The sequence below is a fragment of the Cyprinodon tularosa genome, unplaced genomic scaffold (genome assembly GCF_016077235.1).
Source record: "Cyprinodon tularosa strain WSP-4 unplaced genomic scaffold, ASM1607723v1 ctg40, whole genome shotgun sequence".
NCBI lineage: Eukaryota > Metazoa > Chordata > Actinopteri > Cyprinodontiformes > Cyprinodontidae > Cyprinodon > Cyprinodon tularosa.
In genome coordinates, this window is record NW_024039119.1 from 594,350 (window position 1) to 621,677 (window position 27,328).

Sequence of the window (27,328 nt, forward strand, 5' to 3'; positions counted from 1 at the left end):
AACTTTGCTCTCTAGACATAATAAAACCCTCCTGTAAAGTCAGAAAGCCAATATATTTTATCTTTTTAAACAGGCATATGTTTACCACCTATAGCTGCCGTGCAGTCGCGTTAGTGGAGGAAACAAACTTGTTGATGTTGAGTTGGCAGTTTGGCTTCAACGCGAATCCGACAAGCGAGGATTTTCTCAAAAACTGCGCCTTATAAGGAGGCATATTTAATTTCCGCGAGGAATAAACATCCAGCCGACTGTTTAGCTGTTGTCCAGTTACCACACAGCGGCTTCATAACGGTGCTCTGTGGGGGCGCCTCAACCTGGCGTGAGCATCACTTTAACCACCTCTGAATGTATTTGTCTTCTTTTCCCTTTTATCTCCATTTTTAAGGCTAGGACTGCTAATGCAGCGGCTACCATGACACTAAGGAGAGGTGAGGGAAGCTTTAATCACTCGTAATTTACACTAATTGAAATGATCAACGCATATTTGTATTGATCATTAACTGTAGATCACATACACGTTGTAATATATAAACCCCCAACAGCTTAGTGTTTACACCCCAAAAACATTACATACAACCAAAAACATTAATTTGATTTATTATTTGCCCAGGCCAACAGAAAGTAGCACATCATTGTGAAATTAAATGGTTTACATGTAAAAATCCAGAGTTCTATTTAGCTGTTTTATTGTGTTACCCCTAAATAAATCAAGCATCTGCCTTCAGAAATCCTGAACTGACTGAATAATTGACTAAATAATTAAATTATTTGATCTGACTTGCAAAGCTGGTAGACATCGAGGGGTTATTCTGTAGCAGCATAAGGTAATGGGGTTCAAATTCTGGGGGAAATTGGTCAAATTTAGAAAAGCATGCATCCCTTTCCTTCTACTTCATAGCTCTGTTTTTATCAAACAAAGTTTGTAATGTTCAAGTTCTGTTCCTTAAACTGGATTCTCATACATCTAATAACTCACATCTCATTTGATCCACAGTAAATGTTGTAATCCTCATACTGCTGGCTGTGGCCTTCCTAATTATAGTTCAGCGAAACCTCCTGAAACTAAGCGACTTCTTACACAAGGAAAACTCAGGTAAGCCTGTGAGCTGAAGCTTTACTCAGACCCAAATAACGGCGGTTCTCATATTCAAGTGTTTCTTTTTTTGTGCTACAAAGCAAAACTGTTGTGCATGTTTGGTTTTCATCCCATCCAGATGCAGAGCAGATTCTCCCTTTCGAGGCAGAACTGTCTCCGCAAGCCAGGCTAAAGACGGGGGCGAAAGGGGAGGAGATATCTGTTCTCATCACTGCCGCAGAGGACAGGCTCGGTGGCGTGATCGCTGCCATCAACAGCGTCCATCACAACAGCAAAGCTAATGTGGCCTTCACCATTGTGACCCCGAATGACACAGTGGATCATCTAAAGTCAGTCCTAAATAACTCGGTAAGCACAGGAATTCTTTAGCATCCAAGTGAATTAAAATTATCCTCTTTTTTTTCACCAACAGGGCCTGGATGAGTAACACAAAGTTAAAAGAAGTCAAATATAAAATAGTTATTTTCCAACCAGAGCTTTTAAATGGGAAGATACCAAAAGATACTTCAATGCTGGATGCTGCAAAACCAGTAAGTTTTTGCAACAAACAATACTGCAAGTCTGTCTCCATAATGTGTATTATGGCTGTTTATGTGTTTAACATTTGGTGATATGTGTGCCTTAGTTGACCTTCGCCAGGTTCTATCTGCCTGTGTACATACCGGATGCAGAAAAGGCGATCTATCTAGACGACGACGTTGTTGTTCAAGGTAGGAATAAACCCACGATAAATCAAATCAGGTCTGCTTCACATCACGCAGCGGTTAAAGTATGTAAAGGAGATTTATGGAATGATTGTTTTGGATATCAGGAGACATTCAGGAGCTTTATGAGACCAGCCTGAAACCAGGTCATGCAGCTGCCTTCTCTGACGACTGTGACTCTGCTTCTGCTAAGGGCATCGTTCGAGGGGCTGGAAATCAGGTGCTCTAGCCTTTCAGGAGCTATTTGGGTTTTTATATCCAGATCTGATATCCAGACATTCATTATTAAATAACTAATCCTGTTTTTTTTTTTAGATCAACTACATGGGGTTCCTGGATTTTAAAAAGGAAGCCATTAAAAAGCTGGGGATGAGGGCAAACACATGCTCCTTTAACCCTGGGGTCATTATTGCAAACCTGACAGAGTGGAAGAACCAAAACATCACCCAGCAGTTGGAGCACTGGATGGAGCTCAACTCTCAGTGAGGACTCACGCAGGCTAAAGAGTAGAGCTAAATGAAGAAGCGAATATGTTCACTAATCCAACCCCTTTATTTTCTTTTAACAGAGTCGATCTGTATAGTAGTACGCTTGCAGAAAGTCTTACCACGCCTCCACTTCTCATCGTCTTTTATAAACGACACTCCTCCATCGACCCAAGGTGGCACCTGAGACACCTCGGTGAGTTTGGGTTCATTTCTGAAAGTGGTTTTTGACAGAAACAGAGATTGGCCTCTTAAAACATGGTAAAACGTACATATTTTCTGGCATTATAGCGATCTGACAGTTCTTATAACTGCAGCCCAGGTTTTTGTATTTTTCAGTCCAAATATTCACTATCAGATCGGAGTCGGGACTCTGGCTGGGTCGGGGTTTTTCTGTTAACGCTGCTAAGAAAGAAAAAAAAAATGGCATTCAGTGAGATGTTTACATCTGAAGCATTTTCCCCATTTATATCATTGTTATAAAAAAATTATTATTATTTTTTTTTTTCCCACAAATGCATTCTTTGGGCTTCCATTGCTCAGAGCACCATCAAGTCATCACTTTGTATTCTTACATATGTGATTATAACTGATAAATTAGTTCACTGTGTGAAACCACAAGCTGCAAACATTCAGTTTGTCACTTTTTGTTTGCTGTGAAGCATCAGTGTTTTACAAGCTTTAATTATTTCACCCTTTAAATTAAGGTTGCCTCTTAGGTGGAGTAATTGAAATAAAAATGAGTTTTTGAAAGTAATTTGTCATTTTTTTTATCATAAAATTTCAGGAAGGAAAAAAATCAACTCATCAGATTTGTTTGGGAAAAGATTCAGATATTTGTACGCCTTGCTGCTCAGCCCTGCTATAAAGTTGCAGAGGAAATTACATCAGAAGATTTCATTCAGAGATCTTTAGTCATAATAGTTTTTTTTAACTTGTCTTTTATCCACATTGAAGCTCCATTCATTTATGAAATGGTTGTCGATTGTTTGCTCAAAGCTGTAATAGAAATAGGGCCGATGCATCAACAGACTAATATGGTTTGTTTGTTTTTGGCATCAGCCAATCTGCATATTCACAGGTTCACTAGTGCATTCAACAGCATCTCTCCTAAAGTTTTCTTTGATTTTATGTTTCTCTTTACACTGTGATTGTGTAAAATTTGTTAATATATATATATAATAAATAAAAGTCCTGGGTGCACTAAAATTATTTCTAAAAGCATTAAATTAGAGTTACCCTTTCCTGTATAAACCCTGTTATATTCCAACTCTTTAGGAACTACAGGAGCTGGAAACCGCTACTCTGCACAGTATGTGAGAGCTGCCAAGTTGCTGCATGGGAATGGACACTATAAGCCCTGGATGGGAACGTCCTCCTTCACAGAGGTCTGGGACCAGTGGTTCATTCCTGATCCCACAGGGAAGTTTCATCCGGTACGAAGACATGCAGACTGAGGAAAGACAGAAAAAAAAAAAATCCTCTTCTTGGACCTGCAGAGTTCCCTATGGAGTAAAACGTGTCTCCTTTCACCTCAGGAACTAAGCTAAACCTTTTCCTTCGCCAGCAGTCTTATTCGTCATCCTATGGATTTATGGACTTTTTCTTTCATTGACTTTAATAGCAGTTTGAAACTCAAAGGATTTTGGGTTTCTCAGTCATGAGACCATATTTGAAAAACATGTTTTGTTCTTTTTGTTTGGAGATCCCACAGATGACTGTTATGACTGTGTCCCGGGAGATAGCAGTTTTAGGTGCTCCATCAGAAATGTGGGCAGAGACCCCATGTTTTTAACTATATTAGCATTTGGTTCTTAGAAATTGGACAAATAAGGGATCAGAAAAAGTGGATCCAGTGTATTTTAGGAAATAAAAGACTTGTCTATTTGCTTTAAGGGATTAGATGCTTAAATGTCTGAAGTGATTTAGTGTAAGATGACAGATTTCACGTTTACAGAGCAGTAATAACGTTAGCAGTTTGTGCTCCCCTATGGCCTTAAAATTTGAGGGATTTCTTTTGCATGTCAGATTAATCCAGCCTTTTTACCCAGTATGTTAAAAACCTAAGCGAACCACTTAACTATGTTCTCTGAAGCGGTTATGCTGTCGTACATGAACACTAACCTCTCTTGTTGAGCTGTGGATTTTAAAGACATTAAGATCACTGACAGATCACCACTGTGTTGCCTCAGATACTGCATGCCCTCTTTGCTTTTTAACCGGTGTGCTGTTCCAAGTGTGTTTTGTACTACATCAATAAAATGTTTCCTGTTTCCTAAACTTTGAAATCACTCCTTTGCACAGAAACCTGGTCGAAGCAGTTTTAACAAGAGAAAACAACCACATTGTCACTGTAAAGATTTAATAGACTTATAGGTGCAAATCTATATACAGTTATAGATTGAGATCCTACAAATGATCTCCAGTCACACAGGTCTTTTACAAGTACTGGTATATACATAGAAACGCTTCATGGTGCAGTCAGCCACACAGACTGCGATTCTTCCGCACGGAAAATGAGTCCATGAGTTTAAACAGCTCCATAAGCAAATGGAGCGGTGTTCTTAGGAGTATTTCCATACCATGATGCAGTTTTGGCAGCCATAACGGCTACTTGGCGCATCAGATCAAATAGCAGGGAAAACACATTTATGCTCATACCAAATAGACAACTTTGTTTACATCAACCTGTGATGTAATCTGACCAATCAGCAGTTTTTTTTCCATGGTATCGGCCAGATTCATTTAAGAAAAACTAAATCAGCAGGACTGACTTCAATCACATGGTTTATGAAGCTGTTCCGAGATCTTTGTGGCAAAAATATGAGTAAATGTTCATTTAAAATCAGTGTTGAAGTCATAGGCGTCGTCTGTATGAACTGTAGAGAGGCTGATGTCGACAGGGGCAGACTGGAAATGCACTTTCCTGGGTTTATCTGAAACGAGAAGACATCAACTTACAGCGTTCATCTTTTATTGAACAGATAAAATCTAAATCGAACTAATTACTTTTGATTCTTTTCTGGGGTTTCTCATGTTCCTCCGTTTCGTCCAACTCCTCGGTTTGTTCAGGCTGCAGGAAAAGCAACTGTTTTTAATTTCTTTAAACTTATATTCAAGCAAACTCTATTGATTAACAGCTGGATCAGAGTTGGATTAGAAGTCTCCATGGAACAAATCCAGAATTGCGTTTTTGTCCTCATTTCCAGCAGGCCATAGAAATAGAGTCCGAGTAGATGAATGGTTGGAGTTACCTCATCGCCCTCACTGTTGTCCTGCTCCTCCGGCTCCGCGGATGGTTGCTCCTCAGGGATGCTGCTCACGTTCAGCAGACCTGCAGTCGGCCCTCTGCAGCCGAAGATCATGCTGCTGGAAAGGCTTGGAAATTTAACACCTGGAAAGAAGAAATCAGTAGTGGAAAAATTCAACATCCAGCATATTTTGAGATTTCATTTGACTAACAAAACAGAAAATGTATCTGTCGTTTTTCCTCTGCTCCATAATTAATAAACGAGGGCCGCAACTAACTATTATTTTGCAAATTGATTAATCTGTTATTTTTTCGATCAATAATCAGGTAGCTAAAGCTTCTTAAAATACTTTTTACATATCAAACCATGTGAAACTAATAGAGCACATTGACAGTTAAAAAATATATTTTTTAAAGTTGTAAGGAAACGTCCGTTCCAACCGTTGCAGTGCCGAATTCTCCCGAGTTGTGCACGACTTTACACGAGTGAATAAACTGAATGTGATTGGTCGATTATCAAGGGGGCGGGATTGTTGTGGCGGAAGGTTCGCAAGCAATTTTGATTGTGGCAGGTTTATCGGAAGCTTCTTGCTAACCAGTTAGCAACTTAGTGCTAGTAGGTTCCCAATAGGAAATTACATTGCGACCAAGTAGCACTAAATTGGTGACTTCGGCTACGTTCACACTGCAGGCTTTGATGCTCATTTCCAATTTTTTTTTTTGTGAAATCCAATTTTTTTTTTTGCATTGCCGTTCACATTTCTAAAAATATGCGACTTGTATGTGATCTCCTGTGTGAACTGCATTCATACAACTAGGGCTGCAACTAACGATTATTTTAAAAATCGATGAATCGGCCGATTATTTTTTCGATTAATCGATGAATCGGACAAAAAATATTTTTTATATTAACCTCTTTATTCCAAAATAAACATTTTAGGCAGAACAAACAAGCACACAAGTACAGGTTGCTCATTAACTGTACTGGTGCAATATGAAAAATAAATGTTTGTGTTAAAACTACGCAAACTTACATGAGAAATGTAGCTGTACATCCACAAAATATAGGCTACTTTGTTTCATAAAGTGCAAAAAAAGACATTTTTGTTTTTAAAAGCCCCTAAGGGGTTCAAACAATAGGCCCCCCCATTTCAACAAATGACGTTTTTTTTAGACTAGAAGAGTTCTGCCTTTTAAGACAGGAAAGTATAGCAGTTGAAGTTGCTACTTGAGAAAATACTTAACCCTAGTGATAAAAATAGCCCTGTGATTCAAATTATAAATTGTATTTGGAATAAAAATGAGAGAACTAGGGGTGCTAAAAAACACATCCTCCAAAGACAGATATTAAAATGGGAATGTGGCAGATAATTAATTGACATATTACTGATCTTGCTGGATTTTATTCTGCTTTAGTTCCATAAATTGCAGGATCTTCTTTACTTTATCTTTGCCAGAAGATTTAAACTTTAAAAGCCTTGCCCTCATAATTTGCAAGTTAATTTATTTATAAAGTAAATATAAACGCTGCTTAAGCTAATTCAAATGAAATTAAAAGTAAAATAAGTAGCCAACATTATCACTGTCTGTAACCTACTAACACGGTAAGGAAAGCATCAGATGAGCTACCTGAGAAACTAACGTTACGTTTCCCCACTTTAAAACGAAACAAACATGGTGGTTCCGTGCCATGTTAATATGTTTTGACAAAAGTTGCATGTTACGACTTTTTTCACTTTACAAAGTGCAGGCTATTTTAATTATTGTGATCAATTTGCGACGTCAATCCCGGTGCATGCGCGCTTCATTTGCAGTCTGGATGCTGAGGGTAAACATCCTGCTGATCTGACTGCAGCGCTGAGAGGGACTCCTGTGGGAGCAAGGGGAGGCGCGGGGGGGAATGATACATGCTTTCACGTAAGAGTCTCCAAAAGCCGCCAGTGACACCGTAAAAAGTCGCCAGATTTGTCGCTAGTCGCTTTTTTGAAAAATAGTCGCTGGAGGGGTCTGAAAAGTCGCTGAGTTGGCAACACTGCACCTGTGGCGCTGACTCGCTCCGCCATATTTTTTCTTCTTCCCCCGCTTCAGTCAAGTGGATGTGATGACGGCGGCGGCGGATGACGCATTAATCGTGCGACACAACTAATCGATGATGAAATTCGTTGCCAACGCTTTTAAAAGTCGATTTTATCGATTCGTTGTTGCAGCCCTACATACAACCTAAGTGTCCCCCATGCACAGTAGAGGATGCAATGACACCACAGGCCCGTGTGCACTGTGTTTATGGAAGTAAACATGGATGGTAGTGCTGGAGAGCATTCAGCGATCTTTCCCAACCTTAAAAAAATTAAATCTTTCCAAGATGGTTAAAGATAAATACTGCTCTCTGCATCATTGTCCAGCATTTTGGTTGTTTTTCTGCATAGCAAGAAGCAGAAGAGTGACCACTGTCAGGTATTAATGGCATTCAGGTTAGATGGATGCAACATGGCCGTTCAGACACAGGTCGTATTGGAAAAGATCAGATAAGTATCAGATTCAGGACCACATAGCCAAGTGGCCTGGGTTGCATTAGAAAAAAGTTGATCTCCGTTGTTCAGACTGTCATGAAAAGATCAGATACAGCTTGCATATGGGCAAAAAAAGAAAAATCGGATTAAGGTCACCTCAGGCTGCAGTGTGAACGTAGCCTTGGTAATGACACTGTCAAGGAACGCTATGGACAGCGGAAACATGCAAGAGGAGGAGAGATTTGTGTCGGAGGTCGTGGATGAGTCTCCTCCGTCTTACATGTTTTATTTAGAGGAGGAAAGCGGGGATGAAGATGTTGTGGAAGAGGATGCCAGGGCGACAGAAGCTTGGTTTGGTGTAGAAGGCTTACAGCCATACATGTTTGAGCCCTTGCCTCGCAACGCTGCCAGTTCTGTTAGCTCTACGCCTGCTGAAGACACAGACGTCCATCCCCATGAATACTGGGACGGAACTCGATGGAAAGGAAATGATTCTTATTTCAACCGTTGTGTATCTTAGCTGCGACATATGAATCAAGATGCTATGACCGAAAAAATTTGATTGACAGATGACCGTTGATATATGATTGGCCGAATTTAGGAGTACAAGCTGAAGTATAACTAACTGGCCTGCAGAAGATAACACAAAAAAAAACAAAAAAAAACAAAACAGATTTTAAGACAGGATGTTTTTAAAAATAGAAATTGTCTAACTTTTGGGACAATATGGCCTGATAAAGAGTACATTTACATACATGTTTAAGCCAGAATGATTTGACAATTAGATATGATTTCCCTTCGACTTATTAGTTCAGCATTTCCATAATATCGATCGTGATTAATCCGATTCTTTCAGCTCTAATATAAGACCCTTTTATATTTAGACGCATACCTTTCAGTGTTTCTTTGTTTCCCGCCGTCACTTTATCCAGATCCCAGCCGCTCTGCATCTCAGACACCACCTCGTCAGTCACGTAGACAGGGAGGCTGTAGTTGCTTGGCACTTTACAGTGGTAGCTTAATTTAGCTCTAATGAAACACCAAAACAGATATCTATGTGAGTAAAACTCCACACAGCCTTTTACTCTCGACCAGGAGATGTTTGGATCAGAGTTGGATTAGAAGTCTTCATAGTGAACTCCAGAAATGCATTTTGTCCTCATTTCCAAAAAAACACAGCTACACAGTAAAGAAAAGCCACCCACCCTGTCCAATCAGTGAGGAAAGTGTTGGCTGCCTGCTCTGTGTCTGGAATGCCGCCTTTCTGCAGGAAGCCGCGCTTTTTGGCCAACAGGGTCAAAAACTCCAAGGAATTCCTGAAGTCTGGGATGTTATACTGAAGCATGATCTAAAACAAGAAGGAAAGATAAAGTCCCAATATTCACCAATCAGCTCCCAATCCTCTCTGGATCTATAGCGGCCAGTACCTGCATCTTATCACACTGCTTCAACAACGTATTGACAGCATCCAGCACGCTCTCCTGACCCTCCTCCACCTGCAGGCTCCTCAGGGTCTTAGAGGCTGCCGGGTTGGACGGCGAAGCCACGACTCCTGGGCTATCCAACAGCTTCACAGCCTTTGATATGTGCACCTCCTGCATGTTTCTGATGGACAGATAAGATAACATTTATTCATGAAGAAATTAAAAATGATATTTTGGCTACATACTCTAACATTTTCTTTTCTCACTTTGTGGTGCCCTTTGCAGCGCCAACATGGCACGCCATCATCCCTTTCAAGCAGTTAATCAGGCTGCTTTTTCCTACATTAGGAAAACCTGAGAGGAAAGAATGGGGTAAAAAAAAGCAAACCTGAGAACTTAATCCATCTACACATTATGTGTCAATAAAAACAGCAACTCTGCAGGGAAGCTTACCAACTATGCCCACTTTGAGAGTGGATTCATTCTGCGTTTTAGCAGCATACGCCGTTAGCAGCTCAGCCAGACATTCGCTGCCAAAGCACACTGCCCCTTTTGACTTGTCAAGGACTTCATTGGAGGCTACGATTTTCCTCCTTCTGGCTTTCTGATGAACAGAGCAACATGTTTACCTTTAAAGTGTCCTCATCAAGTTGAAGATGGAGCATACAAACAGATTTTATTCCAACAATGTTCCACAAACGCACAAATCGGCCCCTTCAACAACAGAGGGGTCAACTCTGCGGCTTGTTGGTTGATTTTGGAGGTTATAACCAGTTCTAACAGCACGGAAACAAGCTGTTCAACCTTCTCAATCCTCCGCATCAGTAAAGAGAAGAGCGTGTCGATCAGTGATTAAAACCTTTAACACAACCAGCCCTGAGCAGCAACTAGTCGGACTCAAAGTCGGCCCATTTGAAGCACAATGAAATGAAAATAAAAACATTTCCTTGTAAAACATCATCCGTCTTCTACAGAGAGCTAAACTGGCGGGTTTTATTAATCCTCGTCTGCCACAGTCTAAATCTTAGATTTTCTGGATGAATTACATTAAAGCAGTATCAGTATGACTGGATATATGACACAGATTGATCCATTTTATCTTTGAGTCTTTAACTTCTGTCATAAAACAGGAGGAATTTGATGTGCATTTTAGAAACTTAAGGGGTTAAAACCAGTGATGCTACTGATCTTTCTTTTAAAAGAATCCAAAATTTAAAAATCTAAAGCTCTATTAATGTTGTTTTTTCCCAAATTACTGCAGGATGATAGAGACTTCAGATCTTAACACATTTTGTGGTACTATTGTGATAATGATAAAAAAATAATCAAATAACACTTCTGAAAAAACAATGCAAATTTAAAATATGACACCGGTTACATAAAAAAAGTGCGATTTAGATAATTTAAAGGCCAAAAATTTAATCCCCTTTTTCAAAGTCATCAATAGTTTAATTTACTAACCCATGTCACAAAAACTCATGTTTACTCAGAGCCCCGTTGCTGTGGAGCGATCTCTTTGGCGTCTGGTGTAAATTTCAGTTTTCAAACATAGGAGCGTATGCTGCTTTGTTGCGCTTACACGCCGTTACGCATCCCGTGTATTTACTGCTAAACAATGATGTTTTAGTTGTTATATCTTAAATTCATGACTAATACAAAAAGACAGGGTTTCAATTCAGCAGTGAGGTAAACTGTCGTTCCTATTTATTTTTTTAAGCAGGACTGAGGCTTAAATTCAGGATCTTTACGGCACAGTTTTTGATCCTTACTAGTTTTTTTCCTAAAAATAATAACTTTGGTCCTGATGTTCAAGTCTTACCACAGTTTTGCTGCGGATCTGCGTCGAAGCTTTGAAGGCTACCACTGGAAACTCCCTTTGGAAACACTCCATCCACTTCTCCACATTTTCCTTTGGTACAAGATCTACAGCAGAAAAGAAAGAATTATACTCTTGCAACTGCAAATAAATCAGATTGTTTCTCATTAGGAGGGAGATTATCATGTCTGTTTACCTATTTTTGTTAACACCAAAAGCAATTTCTTGTTGCCCCCCTTCAGTAGAACGGCCTCCTCCAACTGTGGACACCTGCATCCCAGTGGATCCCGGGCATCAAGGACTTCTATCACCACATCAGAAGCGTCTATCACCTGAGAGACCAGATTAGATTCACTTAGTAAACCTGTCAGTGCATCAGAAACGATCCGACTGTAAATTGTGAAGGCTTACCTTGTTCAGCTCAGTACAAAGGTGCTGTTTAGAGTTTTTGTTTGGAGCTGAACGCTTCTCTGCACCATTTGCTTTGGTATCCTAACAATTGGAGACAGATATGGAAAATAAAGCATTAAAGGAGAAGTTCGGTTTTTTACACTTTAAGCCCATTTTCTGTAGGATGAAATCGAATGATCGACACCAAAAGTTTGACAATTGCTCCTGTCTCTGCTTTTTGGCTCATGCAGAATCCCCCCTGGCTGCTTTAGAATGGCTTCCATAGAGCATGTCCGATAATGTCCTTAAAACAACCTTAAACGTTCTTTTTTTAAAATATGCTACTCACCGTGTCGTCGGCGCTGTTCAATGACGTTCCAAAAAAAGTTTCGTAAAGAAAAACCGTTCCTGTAGTGTTTTATTTAGCATTTTGTAAATCCCATTGAGTTCTGTAGGAATAGTCAATATTCCGCTGCCACCGGAAACGGAAATGGGGCCTGTTTACACAGTTGTAGTCTTTTCGCTTCACTCTTTGTACTCCGACGTCGAGGTGCTAACGTCTCTGTTAAACACTTTAAAAAACTCTGAAAATGGAATACGAAAGGTGGATTCTTGATTCTCGACGTCGGAGTACACAGAGTGAAGCGAAAAGACTACAACTGTGTAAACAGGCCCCATTTCCGTTTCCGGTGGCAGCGGAATATTGACTATTCCTACAGAACTCAATGGGATTTACAAAATGCTAAATAAAACACTACAGGAACGGTTTTTCTTTACGAAACTTTTTTTGGAACGTCATTGAACAGCGCTGACGACACGGTGAGTAGCATATTTAAAAAAAAGAACGTTTAAGGTTGTTTTCAGGACATTATCGGACATGCTCTATGGAAGCCATTCTGGAGCAGCCAGGGGTGGATTCTAAATGAGCCAAAAAGCAGAGACAGGAGCAATTGTCAAACTTTTGGTGTCGATCATTCGATTTCATCCTGGACCCTACAGAAAATGGGCTTAAAGTGTAAAAAACCGAACTTCTCCTTTAACTAAATATTACGTTTCATAGACAGATCAAAACAATAAATGGTACATTAAACATATATTTTTAGCAGCTATAGGAATTTCTACATATATTATGGTTTAAATATATTACGTTTTAACCTAAAATCAATGGAGTTATTAAAGTGATCATACTTCTGATACCATTTTACCCAAAAGGCAACACCCCAATCTGTTAGAGATGCATTACAGAGGGATGTTAATTCTGTTATTTTTATTTTCCAATCAAGGAAACACAAGCATGATGCCCTAATGGCTTCTGAGACTAGGAGGTGGCATTTCCTTTATCCATCTCATAGGTGTTGCTCTTTTGTATTTTTTTCGCCTGCCACACATAAAATAAAAGTTGGATAAAAAGATTCAAATGAACACAAGTCCTACATTTATAAATGTAGGAATGAAAATGTACATTAAAATTTTATTTAAAAGCCATTGTGGACGAGATATTGAACACTCATAAGGGCAGTGATGTCACTGGATGAGGAATCAGCGTAGGAGAAGTTATGACACGTTTTCTTCTCTATTTACCAGTTTTTTTTTTATGTAATACATTTTAATATGAAACATATCAAATCAATAACCAAATAAACACTCTTATTTATCAATGCTGGTGAGAAAATACATTTCTAAAACATAAGTGGCCCTGTCCTGAATTGACCAATCAGGTGACCTGTTACCGTGCGAGCTTTCTTTGCGCTGGGCTCTGCCTGTTTGACAGCAGCTTCCTTCTCCTTTTTCCTTTTCTGGGCTCGCTCCTCCTTTTTTATTTGGCGTATTCTCTCTTTTTCTTCTTCAATCTAAGAAAAAACAAATTAAAAAATTCAAACCTACATATAAGAACAATCAACAGACATAAACAAAGCTATATTGACCTGCAGCCTCCTCTGCTCTGCCTCTCTGAGGACCTCCTCCTTGAAGGGGGCGCTGTTTGGCACTCCGGGATCCTTCTTTACACGTTTTTTCAGTCCCTTCTTTTTAGCCTCTTTTCTTAACTTTCTGTTATGCTCTCTGACCTAAAATCAAAGAAAAGAAAATTACACATTTCCTGTAAATAATGCAGTGTTTGAAAACGCATACATTTATACAAAAAAAAGTCATTAGAATAGACTTCAGCCATGCAAAAAAAAAGTAAAAACCAATTTATCTAAAAGTCAATGAAGCAGACAACATATGGATTAAATATACGGCGACTTACCTTTTTCTGTATTTTATAACGTTTGGCACAGGAGACCCTCTTACTTGCTTTCCGTAACTCTGTAAAAGAGAGCGGAGAGCTCGTTAGCAATGTTAAACATTGGTTAGCTTGGGGAAAAGCTAATGAAAGCTAACCAACCGTAGCATAATGAACAAACCAACCATCACGGCATTGAATATCAGCTCTTCACTGACCCAATAACAGTGCAGAAAAACACTTACTTGGTCTTTTCATTGTGCCGCTGTGGATCTGCCAATGTGACTGAAGCCTCACACGTGCAAACAGCGAAAGCCAGGTCCTACCTCATTTCCGTTTCAGGCAGTGAGAGCAAAGGTAGCGCTGCCACCTGCTGACCGGAAGGTTTATTACACCTTTTTATCCCCACTGTGTTTATACAGTTTAGCTGTTTACATACACTCCCATTGAAGAAAAATACATTCACAATAGTAATTCAGTTAACATAAAACTGAAAAGGTAATAATAAATAAAATGTACTAAATAATAATTTTTGAAAATAAAATATTGATTTTGAATGTTTATTTAAAAAATACTAAAAAAACAACAAAACTGTCCCAGAAAATACATTGGCCATGAAAAGTAAACCACCGTACCTGTAAACAGGTGCAGAAAATGTTGCTGAGCAATATTTTAGTTCAGGGGCTCCGTCACACATGTTTTGTTTCAATTTATTTTTATGCCAGCTGATTTTTGGTCTTTAATGGAAGGGTATGTAAAATGTCAAGCACAAATGTAAGTTTTTCTCACTGTAACCACAATCTGTGCTTTATAGGCATGTTACCCGATAAATTAAGACAACACATATTATAATTGTGAGTTTAAAAGTTAATGATACAAGGTTTAAGACTTGGATTGGATTTTGTCTTTTTTGTTTACACAAGTGTAAAACAAAAAGAAATTTAGTTTGGAACAGCTCTCCGGAAAATTTCATCTTTTTTAGAGTTCAGCCTTGAAAAATAGTTAAAAATATATATAAATTTAAACATGTTTTACAAATAAAAAAAGATGTAAAAAGAAACCTCAATAGAAAGTCTTGTTTATCATTTGTAGATGGTGAATGTCTATAAAAATCAGTTTTAAAGTTTTATTGGAGTTCTTGTCCGGTTGTGTCGAGGCTTTGAGGACCCAAATGCAGAGAGGAGTAGGCGCAGATGAGTTTTCGATGATTTAATGAAAGTCCAAGGGGAATAGAAGTAAAAATCCAAAACACACACACTGAAAACCAAACAAAAACCAATAAACGTCAGGGAAAATATTCAAAGGATGCAAGAGACTTGAAAGCAATTAAAAAACATCCACACCACAAGAAACCAGCAATGAGTGAAGGCTCTGCTGCTCTTTTAAGCCCAGCACTCTGATGAGAAAGAAATATCTTCACCTGTGTAGGCTACCCAGGTTCTCCACAAAGATCCTCTCTGGAGAGATGCATAACTCACACTCACTAATACACAGGAGCCCTGACACTGCTGCCTGTTTTTTAAGCATCACTGTGCTGCTGGATGGTGAATCTACATTGAACTCCCTGCTCTCTTGGAGGTTCTAATAGCTTTTCTTCCATAGTTGCTTTGTATTTACTTTCTGCCACCAGCATGCTTTATAATTACAATAGTACCTGAAGAGACATGCACCTGATGTTAGTTTTCTAATGGACTGACCATGTTTTCAAGTGGACTTTCTCTCTTCAAAATAGATTCAAACTACTTTTAAACACTGATCACAGCAAATATAGCTGCCATTGTTACAGGCAAAGAAGGATAGGGTAGCTCCGCCCAACGCACATCACACCCACTTTTTCCACTGCGCAGAGATGCTTCAGCCGCACATCTTGTACAAGCATCAAAAATGAACCAGCATGTGCGTTTTTGCTGCTCTTGTTCCTTTAGGTGTGAGCGTAGCATAACAGCGGCTAGCTTCCAACCATGGCGTCCTGCACGAGCATTGGGGGCTCAGTTCGTTCATGTGTCAGGGTACGCACACAGGGCGGAGGGACAAGCAGACGACGATGATTGACGTGTCATTGAACCAATTGTGTACAACAGACCATCTTTTGCGATTGGTTGGGGTTATTCATTGATTTTTCACTGCAGCGGGAACCATTTATTTTAGTTTCACTTCCAGACCTTCTATTTCACTGCTTGCTAAGCGGCTGTGGGGAGATCTTTAAGCCACATGGCAAAAAATCTCCTACTGCACCTTTAAATCCTAATGATAAATATTTATATTAAAAGGTTTTTAATTAGATAAAATGTGGAACTATAAAAAACATTATTCTAACAAGATAAGAGTTCCTTACTCAGACCTTTAATCAATAATTTGATCAAATTAAACAGCCAGTAATGCTGATTCTGTTAAATTAAATCCTACTGAAAAGAGGTGAATTGAATTGAATAAATTTGGACAGAGCTCTGACATAGCAGCTGCTTTCAACTGAAGGTTTGGAACTGAATAAAGATTAGTCTGGTTAATCACTCTTAGAGATACACTTTGTGTTATCACTTCAGTCATAACATTATTTCTGTAACTACTGCTTGTACAGAGATAAGGTGAAAAAATACCGTCATTTTTAGGGGTTTATAGTAATATTTAGCTTTTCACTTAGCAAAGCAATAACAATGTTTCAATGGTTTCTTTATTACAGTATCAACACTGGGTTTGTTTTTCTTCTCGGATCAACAATCTGACCTCAGCAGGGAATATAAGGCAGTATGTGTGGCCACATGCATGTGTTCTTGGTTCAGTTAGTTTCAGTTTATACAGGGAGATTTCAAAATATCCCCTGAGTCATTCACCTTTCCTGCTGTTTCAGATCGGTGTAAAGATAAATGAGCTTTAAAATCTCATCTTAAGCTGTTTTAAATGTTTAGAAGCTTATCTTGTTTCTACAATCATACAGGGGTATCACATTTAATAAGGGGCACTCAATCCAGAGACCACCAGCAGGACTTGCACTTGAGTTTTGAGAACTTCGAATGCATTTGATAAATGAAACAGTGATGCTGAGGCGTTTGCACCAAATTGAAGTAATTCAACATTATAAGGGATTCAATTTTTTATGTAACGATTGCTCCCCAGGTGACAGCCATGTCTTATGTGCCTGGATTAAATATTAAACCGATTCCAGCTGGGAAAAAAAAAGAGCACATCCACAGTAAGATATGCAGTGAGGCCTGGAGAGGGCAGCTGCAAGCTTTGACACAACTTATCTTAGACTGAAACTAAAACTTCCCCTCAACTGAACAGAAAAGAGAGTAACTACTAATGTTGCACTGGTAGCGATACCAGTATCAGGCAGGGCCCCAATCCAGCACTAAAATGGTGGTATCGGAAAGTACCAACAAATAGGGCACAGATACTAACATTTTGTTTCAACTATTGTCAACCATTCCAGATAGGCAATAAAAATTTCTACTGAATTCACTTTGTATTTGTCTTTTTCCTGCTTCACAAAGGAAGGCAGCAGCTTCACAAAGCCATGATGGCAATTATTTTACTTCCAAGTAGTATGCAATTCTTCTTATATACACACACATCAATTTCAAACAGATGGTATTGGTATAGTATCGGCAGATACTGCACAGCCAGGTTTTGGGTATCGGGGCCATAAAATTGCATTTGTGCAACACTAGTAGTCACCAGTGTTGCACCGGTGCAACACAAGTGGTCACTAGTGTTGCACCGGTGCAACACTAGTGACTACTAATGAGGTTTACCAAAACATTTAACAGTAACTTATCAAAGTTGGCTTTCAAGTGAAACAGAAACATCTCACTGTGCATATGGGGCTTCATTTCATGTATGCTTCTTTTAATATTTTTTTTAGTTCTTTATCCTTTAAAACAACTAGTTAAACCAGTAGTTGTTAAATTATCAGCACTTTAAATCTTTTTATAATATTAAAAGACATTATTGGCCAGAGTGTGTTTCTGTTCTCATATTATTGGACCTAGTGGACCATGCATGCGGGAAAGGTTTCAACACTCGGTTTTTAAAGTATTTCCTGCTCTTAGTGTTCCCCTGACAGTATTGTTTGCTATGTATGCTCATCTGGTATTTCCCCCCCTATGATTAGTCAAATCTTTATCTCCTGATCTTGGAATCCCTGGTGGATCGGCAAGTAAAACATCCTGTTTTACTTGCTTTACTTTCCCTGCTTGCTTTCATGCATAAGGAACCCTGATGAAGTATTGAGCGGAAAACTGCAGAGCCTATAATTTACAAAAAAACAATATCACGGAATTGGTCTTATGTGAAATTTTAATTTTCTGTTTTTTTCTATAGCTGCATGTCATAATCACTCCAATTTAACAGAAATAGAGCTTCAATGCATGCAACTTTCAAATGCTAATGCCACACTTAGAATCAGCTTCACATTCTCAGTTTTTTGCCATTTTGATTAATGAATCCATGTTAAAGGAGGAACACACACCTGCTTGTAAAACTGCTATTGAGATATCAGCTGTCCAAATAATAATAATGATAATAATGAAGCTCTACACATCAAAAAGAACTTATAGTAAAATCATTTGAAATTCTAATCTTATCATTTAAGAAAACAGGTTTTAATATGAAGCTAGAATGGCAACGTATTTCCTAGGATGTAAATAGTTTATTAATTCTTAATAGGATTCTCTTATGCTTGTAAAGTACAGGTTGATTACTGGACTTAAGCCACACTCTCAAGATCAGAAACTGTATTTAGGAATGTGTAATAGACAATTAAGTCATAATTAAATCTGACAACCACATAACCTCCACTGGCTTGACTTGGCTTTTTTCAAACAGACAACATGCAGACAATTCAATTAAACTCAAAAATATTTTATTGATCAAAAAGTGAAAAGAAATTATATATATAAAAAAAGTTTTTTCAATGAGTCTTTGTATATGTTTAGAGTTAATAGATTAAAAGGACCTTCTGTAGTGGTCTGTCTAGCACCGGATTTTGAAGATCTTTAAAATGGACTTGTCCTTGCTGGAGCCCATAATGATTGATAGAAGAGATGGCTTGAATTTCCTCCTTCTCTTTCTTGTCCTCGTTGCTGCTCTACTTCTTCCACGTCTGCTTTTCAACTCAACTGTAACCTGCTGAAGTAGTTGAAGTAATAATTAATTGTTTGCCATGTTAATGACCTGCTCCCAGGTGTATGAAAAACAATTTGCAGTGGTTACTCATCATGTACTCAATTTCCAAGAATGAAAATAAATTGGCAAAAACCCTTTCAGTGCCACAGCATCCAACACCAGAGATAAAAAATAAAAAAAACTTTAGAAAAAATAGACTTTTATTCACAAATGGAGAAACTTAAGTCCTTAAAAAACAAACAAACAAAAACAAACAAAAAAACAACAACAATACACAATAACCTGATTGACGAAAAAGGTTCACCAAAAGACAGAAATCATACTAAAAAGAGATTTTCCAACCACACCAGGATGGAAAACTACCAGGCAACACCAAGGAGAGACAACAAAAAGATAATATGGAATCTTTTGCAGGGTAAAGGTCTAGATTTTGTCATCGTGCTTCTTCCATAACAGGATCTACTTGTGTTGACAACATAGATACCATATCGGTAAAACAAGCTGGGCACCATATGTGGGTCATAGCTATATCTCAAACTTTTGCACTATTTATTTAGAGCCATAAAAGTTGGAGCAGTCATGGTCTACATAATTTTAGTGCACTTTCTACTAGAGGTGCACTGATTTATTAGTTGACCAATCAATTTGCCCTGATTTCCTTTATTTTGATAGGTGAGGGATTGGCTGACACCTAGATATAAAACCGATCTTAACCACCTATCTTACCTACCTCTGAAAAGGTATAAAAATAGGCCACTGTCAATGCTCTAAACTTTTAATTTATATCTGAAAGTGTTGTGATATGCAAATAAAATAAAGTTTCCTAAAGAAAATATGGGTTTTGATCAAAATTCAAATTTTCATTTTAGGCTTTTTAAGAATCGTTATCAGTGATCGACCAGAAAATGACATTTGATGCACATCAACTTCCTACTTTTCTCTTTCATGACAAACTTTATGAATTGACATAGCAACTGTCCACACTGAGGATATTAATCCTAAAATCAGCTGCTTTGATGCAGCAAATCATGCATAATGAGCTCAATCATTGAGGGGATATTTACACAGCATATAATCTTCACTGGTACGTCATTTCTGCATTGGTCCCAATTGATATTTCAACTTTTTTTTGTAATACAGCTAAATCAGTGCTTCCCAAATATTTTAGGCTGTGACCCATAAAAATTATAATTAAACAGACTGGAGAACCCCTAAAATAAATATTAATTAAATGACTTTACTCTATATTTATTAATGCATATAAACTGAAGTGAGTATATACAATTTTAGCAAGATGTATTTTTTTTACTGAAATAGTAGTCTTATTTTTTTAATGTATTTCTTTGGATGTTTCCTTATTAAAATATGCATTTTACAATTCATTTAATATTTGAATTGGGTAAATAAATGTTACATATACTTATTTCATGGGACATTCATAATGTTATTCCTTCCATACACCTCAGGGATTACATGGCACTGATTGTAAGAACAATTTTAGGACCTTCCATGTGTCTCCTGATCCCCGTTTGAGTCATGACCCAAACTTTGGGAACCCATGATCTAAATGAACATAAACAGACCTTAGAGCAGGGGTCTTCAAAGTTTTCCAGGCCAAGGACCCCAAAACTGATGGTGAGATGGAGCAGGGACCCCCCTAATTAAATATATTGCATGAAATTGTGTTATATCAAACTGGTCCTATAGTCACTCTATTACAGATGGTGTCATGTAACAAAAATAATTTCTCCCTGGGATTATTAAAGTATTTCTGATACTGATTCCTCGTTGATGGGACAGGTGTTGTGAATGAAACGGTGCCCAGCTTGAAAGAGCTCACGTGTGTCTCTGAATGTGTGCATTGATGACTGAAAGACATCTTCTGCCTTCTGTTTACTTGAGTGTGTTTAATTCATGTTAATGTGTATTTAAAGACATTTCAATTAGTGGAAAAAATTGCAGGGGGGAATATAAAAAAGTCTGATCAACCAAAACTTTCATGACCCCCATTGCAGTACCTCTGTGGACCCGCTAGGGGTCACGGGCCCCCTTAATAAGACCTGCCATAGAAGTAAAAATTTGGTATTAATCTTTTTTATCTGAAGTAATGGGAAAAAAGTTAACTTCTAAAGATGGAGCGATAAAGGAGCGGCTCTATGTTTGGTGCAGCAGATGGAGGAGGTTGCCTGCGGCGTTATACGCGCAAAAAGCGCCTCTCCAAGCACTATTGCCTTTAGGCTGCATCAGCAGTGTCATGCACAGATACTCAGACAGCGCTCAGCAGCAGGGGTCGCTTGTAACAGCCCCTATCAAACCACCGCCTCACCTCCACGGCGGCGTGATCACAAGAGGAGGAAGGTTTCACCTGAGCGCCGCGGCTCGAGCGCTGATTGGTCCGCTGGGAGTCCAACCCTAGGGTGACGTCAGCAGGACTGCTGCGGGTGAGTCTGCCTGTCAGAGAGAGGGAGGGAGCGCTCCGATCAGCAGCAGCAGCAGCAGGGACAGACAGGACGGACGCAGTGACTGGACCTCACCGACCGACCCGCACTTTCACCGGTAAGGAGGACTCACCCTGAACTCTCAGCAAATAACTTTATCTGTTACTCTCAGAGGAAGCCCGCAAGGCGTGGCTTGTCTTTTTTTTATTGCTTTCTTTTTTTATTATCCCCACGCAACATTTAACCAGCTTTTCTTTTAAATCTGCTTATGTTTTATACTGCGCTTCATGGACATATGTTAATAAGTCAAAATGTGCTAGAAAGTCATCTTCTAAGATCCTAATAAGGTCATTAGTCTGCTTTTAAAGAGGACCTCTGTGTAAGGGGCAACTACTGAGATGAAATGCGGTTAGCAGTAAAGTGAGGGCTTTCTCAGTAGTACTGACTCAGAACTACAAAAGTAATTACCAGAGAACATTTTTATAAGGGTGGCAAGGCAATAAGCAACGCACACTGAGGGGTGGCTGAAAGTGAATAGGCACCAGAACCTCAGGGCCAATATATTGCAACAGGAAAATTAACAAGCACAACAGCCATATTTTATAAATAAAAACAAACTATACTTTCCTGCAGCCTTTGCTAACAAATAGACGCATATATTCAAACATCCATGCTGTCTAGATAAAAGATATAGTGGATACACTTCTTCCAGGTGTGACTTCTGGGCCTTTGTCATTACTTACCTACTTTTGTCAACAATTATTCTAAGCACTAATATATACATAAATTGATTATTAAGTTTTTATTAAAATAGTTTTTTTTATGATTTCACTGAAGACTCCTAGATGACTTCCAGAGACAAATCATTTTCTCTTTATCCCATAGTATAACACAACATCTAGTTCTGAAAAGAGGATGAATTGATGTGCAGAGTTTCTTTTTGTCAAGTAATTGTTAAAAATTAAATATTTTAAATATTCCACTTGAGAGTATTACTGCTGCCACCATCTGTATTAAGAGGGAAAAATGGTAGGGGTGGCCAATGATTGGCCATGGCCCTCCCTGGCCCCCCATCTAGCTCCGCCCCTGCTAATTACAACCAGAATGAATGTGGTTTAAGATGGATTTAAACTCTTTTATGTGACTGCTGAGAAATACTTGAAGCTCTGAGTGTTATTAATCCGCGGCTCACTCAGTCACTGCTGTTTCAGAGTTTTTACGATGAGCATTTCTGCTCTGCTTCTAGTATTATAGCTCTTTGCTGTCCTCCTCCTCTTTCAAGTCTTCCTCTTAATTGTGAAGCGTGCTCATCAATTAATAGGCCCACATTAGAAGATTTGTTGTGCGTCATTAACACAGGCTGACCAATGACCCCCATCATCAGCCAGTGGGTACACAGGGCTGATTGATATGCAGCACTGCTGAGGCACCATGCCAGGCCCTTGAAATCTCTCTTTTTTGTGAATCAAACAACAAGTCATGATGGGAGAGACTTGAGTTAATGAACTGTGAATCATACAGTTTTTTTTTCTGTGTTGTGTTCTGGCAAATAAGGATGTTGCATTTGGCGTGTCAGAGGAAAGCCCGCTGCTCGCCCACTGCTGTGGAGGCCTTGAGGTTCTGACTTTAACAGCTTGATAATCGTTTTTAGTGTTGTTTTTTTATGAGATATGTGAATGGAGTTCTCTGTCTTGTTGACTTTGGCTGTGTTGAGCTTCTTTTTTCATTTTATCTGAATGTTTTTGGTTGCTTAAGATTTCCTCAGAAACAATAGATATCTAAGGTGATAGGATGTGAAATATGATCTGATGACTGATCATATCGGTCCAGCTCAATCATGTTACTAAAATATTTTTTCCAATTGTTTTTCAACGTGCAATGCCATAAATACCCAAACTTAACATGTCCTCTGTTGTTTTTTTGTTGTTGTTCTTGTCACAAAGATAACCGCAGTAAATACCAAGGAATTGTTTTGTATTTTTTATTTATTTTTGGCTTGCTTTCAGTGATTTAAAGTTAGATTTTCAGTTCTAAATCACAGTCCTGTTTTACCCCAGTATGCTTGGGCATAAGGTCGCAAATTGATGGTTGGACCAGGTATGGGCTGGTAACCAATTTTAAGGTATACCCTGATATGAAAAAGTCAAAGCAGAAGTTTTCTGTCATGGTTTCTGCAGTATAAGTATTTAAAGAAAAATCTCTTCAGAGATGATGCTCAGGTTGTGAGCAGCTGCAGCATCATGACCCTCCTCCCTGCACACCTCTGTGTAGCTCCAAACTTCCACCTGTCTTTCGCCCTTTACGCTCTACTGTATGTGCCCTAGGTGCAATGAAACAATGGGAACCATAAAGCAGTAAATCTAATACGGTCCTATGCATAACCCTTCACTATTAAATACCATCCATCCATCCATCCGTCGGATAGTCGAACCTCGGATTCAGGAAGAGCAGTGTGGTTTCCGTCCTGGTCGTGGAACGCTGGACCAGCTCTATACCCTCAGCAGGGTCCTGGAGGGTGCATGGGAGTTCGCCCAACCAGTCTACATGTGCTTTGTGGACTTGGAGAAGGCGTTCGACCGTGTCCCTCGGGGGGCCCTGTGGGGGGTTCTCCGGGAGTACGGGGTGCCGGGCCGTTTGATACGGGCTGTCAGGTCCCTGTATGACCGGTGTCAGAGTCTGGTCCGCATTGCCGGCAGTAAGTCGGGCTCATTTCCGGTGAGAGTTGGACTCCGCCAGGGCTGCCCTTTGTCACCGATTTTGTTCATTACCTTCATGGACAGAATTTCTAGGCGCAGCCAAGGTGTTGAGGGGATCCGTTTTGGTGGCCTTAGGATTGCGTCTCTGCTTTTTGCAGATGATGTGGTCCTATTGGCTTCATCAGGTCGTGATCTGCAGCTCTCGCTGGATCGGTTCGCAGCCGAGTGTGAAGCGGCCGGGATGGGGATCAGTGCCTCCAAATCCGAGGCCATGGTCTTGAGCCGGAAAAGGGTAGAGTGCCTTCTCCGGGTCGGGGGGGGTGTCCTGCCCCAAGTGGAGGAGTTTAAGTATCTTGGGATCTTGTTCACGAATGAGGGAAGAAGGGAGCGGGAGATCGACAGGCGGATTGGTGCAGCGTCTGCCGTGAAGAGGGCGCTGTACCGGTCCGTCGTGGTGAAGAGAGAGCTGAGTCAAAAAGCGAAGCTCTCGATTTACCGGTCGATCTACGTTCTTACCCTCATCTATGGTCATGAACTCTGGGTCATGACCGAAAGAACGAGATCGCGGATACAAGCGGCCGAAATGGGTTTCCTCCGTAGGGTGGCTGGGCTCTCCCTTAGAGATAGGGTGAGAAGCTCGGTCATCCGGGAGGGACTCGGAGTAGAGCCGCTGCTCCTCCACGTCGAGAGGAGCCAGTTGAGGTGGCTTGGGCATCTGTTTAGGATGCCTCCTGGACGCCTCCCTGGTGAGGTGTTCCGGGCACGTCCCACCGGGGGGAGGCCCCGGGGAAGACCCAGGACACGCTGGAGAGACTATGTTTCTCGGCTGGCCTGGGAACGCCTTGGGGTTCCTCCTGAAGAGCTGGAAGAAGTGGCTGGGGAGAGGGAAGTCTGGGCCTCCCTTCTTAAGCTGCTGCCCCCGCGACCCGACCCCGGATAAGCGGAGGAAGATGGATGGATGGATGGAAGATCAAGCTACCTTTATTTCAGGCATTAGTGAAAGAAATCCCAGCATTTTACTGAGGCAGACAGCTTGGCGATTGTGCAGCAAAACAGCCCAAAACCATCACAGTATCACAACCATATCTGATTGCCATTTATATTTAGAGATGGACTGCTACCTTGGATATTTTGCGCCACAATTGGCATTTTTGTTCTTGTGACGTTATCGGCCGACATGTGCATGTGTTCACCGATTCCTTGGTGTGTTCAGGAGCATTCCCTAAGATCATAGAAGGCACATGCATTGCCACTCCTTCCATTTGCTTTCTGTTGTTAACTTTTTGTTTAATTTGTTAATAAATGTTTTTTTTTGTTTGAATTGAGGCTTGAGTAACATTTGTTATGATTGTAATTTGGCATTATGGACTCCAAGAATCAGCCAAAAATACTGGCAGCACAAAAACGGATATAGGTTGGACTATTTCAAAATAATGGTTATCAGCCTTAGACAACATTATCGGTTGATATCTTATGTTGTTCTTATTGTAAAATTCCATCTTAGATTTACGAATATAATGGGACACACCCTTTCATAAATTTCTACTTCTGTTTCATCAATATCTAACCAAATATTGTGAAAAATCAGAAGGAAAATCAGAAAAAAACCTTTATGTACATTTAGTTTTTTTTCTATTGGAGCTCTCCCATGTATACCAGTCACCCTCCATCAATCTCTCTGATTAAAAAAAAAAAAAAATTATGATAATTTTTAGATGCATTTCATGCTTTTTCTGGGGTTCCTCTTCAAGATGATTTGTAAATGTTCTCTGGCATTTTTGTTCTATTATTGCTGCAAGGACCTTTCATAATTGTAAATTTGAAAAAAAATATTTACATGATAAAAATATAATTCAGCAATGAAACTCCTTAATATAAAATGTTTTTTAACAATATATTCTTTCAAAAAATATTTTTAGTCAATTTCTATTATTTTTGATTTTGCATATTGTAATTTTTTTGAAACCTATATAAGCTGTATTTAAAAAAAAAAATGAAAATTTGTTGTTTTTTTTTAAATGTCTTCTCTTGCAATAGAAAAAAAATGTTGAACAGATTTAATGTACTTCCAAATGTTATTTTTTATGAATTGCATTATTTTCAAATTGCCTTTTACAGATCATATTCTCTACTCTTTTAGCCCAATACAAATGCTATAGCTCTTCACCAATAAAAATGTCGCTGCTAGCCTTCATGCAGACCAATAGAAATGCATCTTTCCTCTTCACCTGAGCAAAGCTGCCCCCAGAATTGAGGAAAATTTGATCTGTAAAATGTAATAAAAAATGCAATTTGTACAAGTCAATCGATAAAAGAGAAATTTTAAAAAGAGACCAGCCCCTCTTTGTAAGGTTAACCGCAGTTCCAATGTGTCAAAGCTTTGAACAAGACTCACTTCACAGACCGACATGTCAGGGTTTAGTTGTATTTTTTGTTTCTTTTAAACTTCCACTTAATATTGGCAGAAAATGTCTTTGATTTGCCATATGCAGGCCTTGGTGTTATCTTATCTTTTTCAGTTTATTTTGTTTGAAGATACAAGTTTCTTTGAAAATAGGAAACATTTATCTGATGGAAAGCAAAAAGCATTAGAAATCTGTCAAGGAAAAATATCCTTTCACAGCACTGTGTATATAAAAAAATATCGACCTGCTAATTAAACTAATTGGACATTAATTGATTGGAAAAGCTTTTATCTCTGGCTTAATTACTAGAGATCCAGCAAAGCTTTTAAAAGTGCATACTGATTTTTAGTTTCCTTTGAAGTTTCATTTGCAAATCTTCTTTTAAAAACAAAAACTCTATAAACTCATCTTTACATGTTTTTTATGCTATGATTGAAAGCTTTGTTTATAATAAGTCAAAATCCTTTTTTTTTGTTCTATAGACTAAAAAATTGTTTTTATTATTACTCACCTCACATTGTGTAAAATGTTATCATATTTTTGACATCTTGACCCACGAACAGATGGAAAGTGTATGCAATGTTAATTTTGCTTTAATTGGAACCATGCAGCTTTAAACAATAAGACAAAGTGACAATATTTCAGAGTTAAATGCTAAATCTGGCATTTTGTCATGCTCATCTATCCAAAGAGAGAAAGGATTGGGGCAGATGTTTCACCTAACATTTTCTGTTTACACCCATCATGACATATAAAAAGAAAAGTC

The 27,328-nt window shown here is 39.0% G+C and overlaps 3 protein-coding genes and 2 non-coding genes across 7 annotated transcripts in view; 2 read left to right on the forward strand and 3 right to left on the reverse strand.

Moving 5' to 3' along the window:
* Positions 1-96: 96 nt before the first annotated feature.
* On the forward strand, positions 97-4,565 carry glt8d1 (glycosyltransferase 8 domain containing 1). The gene is made up of 9 exons (XM_038298084.1): positions 97-428; positions 995-1,093; positions 1,215-1,425; positions 1,509-1,626; positions 1,722-1,806; positions 1,908-2,020; positions 2,116-2,282; positions 2,369-2,481; positions 3,564-4,565. The coding sequence occupies exons 1-9, from the start codon at positions 413-415 to the stop codon at positions 3,740-3,742; spliced, it is 1,101 nt and encodes a 366-aa protein (XP_038154012.1). The 5' UTR covers positions 97-412; the 3' UTR covers positions 3,743-4,565.
* Positions 4,566-4,630: 65 nt separating this feature from the next.
* On the reverse strand, positions 4,631-14,262 carry gnl3 (guanine nucleotide binding protein-like 3 (nucleolar)). The gene is made up of 15 exons (XM_038298083.1): positions 14,145-14,262; positions 13,924-13,982; positions 13,601-13,741; positions 13,406-13,525; positions 11,697-11,777; positions 11,482-11,617; positions 11,289-11,392; positions 9,923-10,073; positions 9,736-9,823; positions 9,473-9,650; positions 9,251-9,393; positions 8,938-9,074; positions 5,540-5,679; positions 5,295-5,358; positions 4,631-5,221 (listed from the first exon to the last, which is right to left on the reverse strand). Exons 1-15 carry the CDS (start codon positions 14,155-14,157, stop codon positions 5,121-5,123), a joined length of 1,656 nt encoding a protein of 551 aa, XP_038154011.1. The 5' UTR covers positions 14,158-14,262; the 3' UTR covers positions 4,631-5,120.
* LOC119791837 lies at positions 9,140-9,213 on the reverse strand. The gene has a single exon (XR_005281905.1). It is a non-coding gene; the product is annotated as a small nucleolar RNA SNORD19 (small nucleolar RNA).
* Positions 10,154-10,288, reverse strand: LOC119791838. Its single transcript, XR_005281906.1, has one exon. It is a non-coding gene; the product is annotated as a small nucleolar RNA SNORA47 (small nucleolar RNA).
* Positions 14,263-21,422: 7,160 nt separating the features above from the next.
* camk1b (calcium/calmodulin-dependent protein kinase Ib) overlaps positions 21,423-27,328 on the forward strand; it is a 63,143-nt gene continuing 57,237 nt past the window's right edge. For 2 of the 3 annotated variants that reach the window (XR_005281902.1, XM_038298110.1), the window contains exon 1: positions 21,457-21,579. The gene's annotated coding sequence lies outside the window, so the exon portion shown is untranslated. Of the gene's footprint in view, positions 21,580-27,328 lie in introns of all 3 variants that reach the window. The other variant, XM_038298112.1, reaches the window with a different exon arrangement.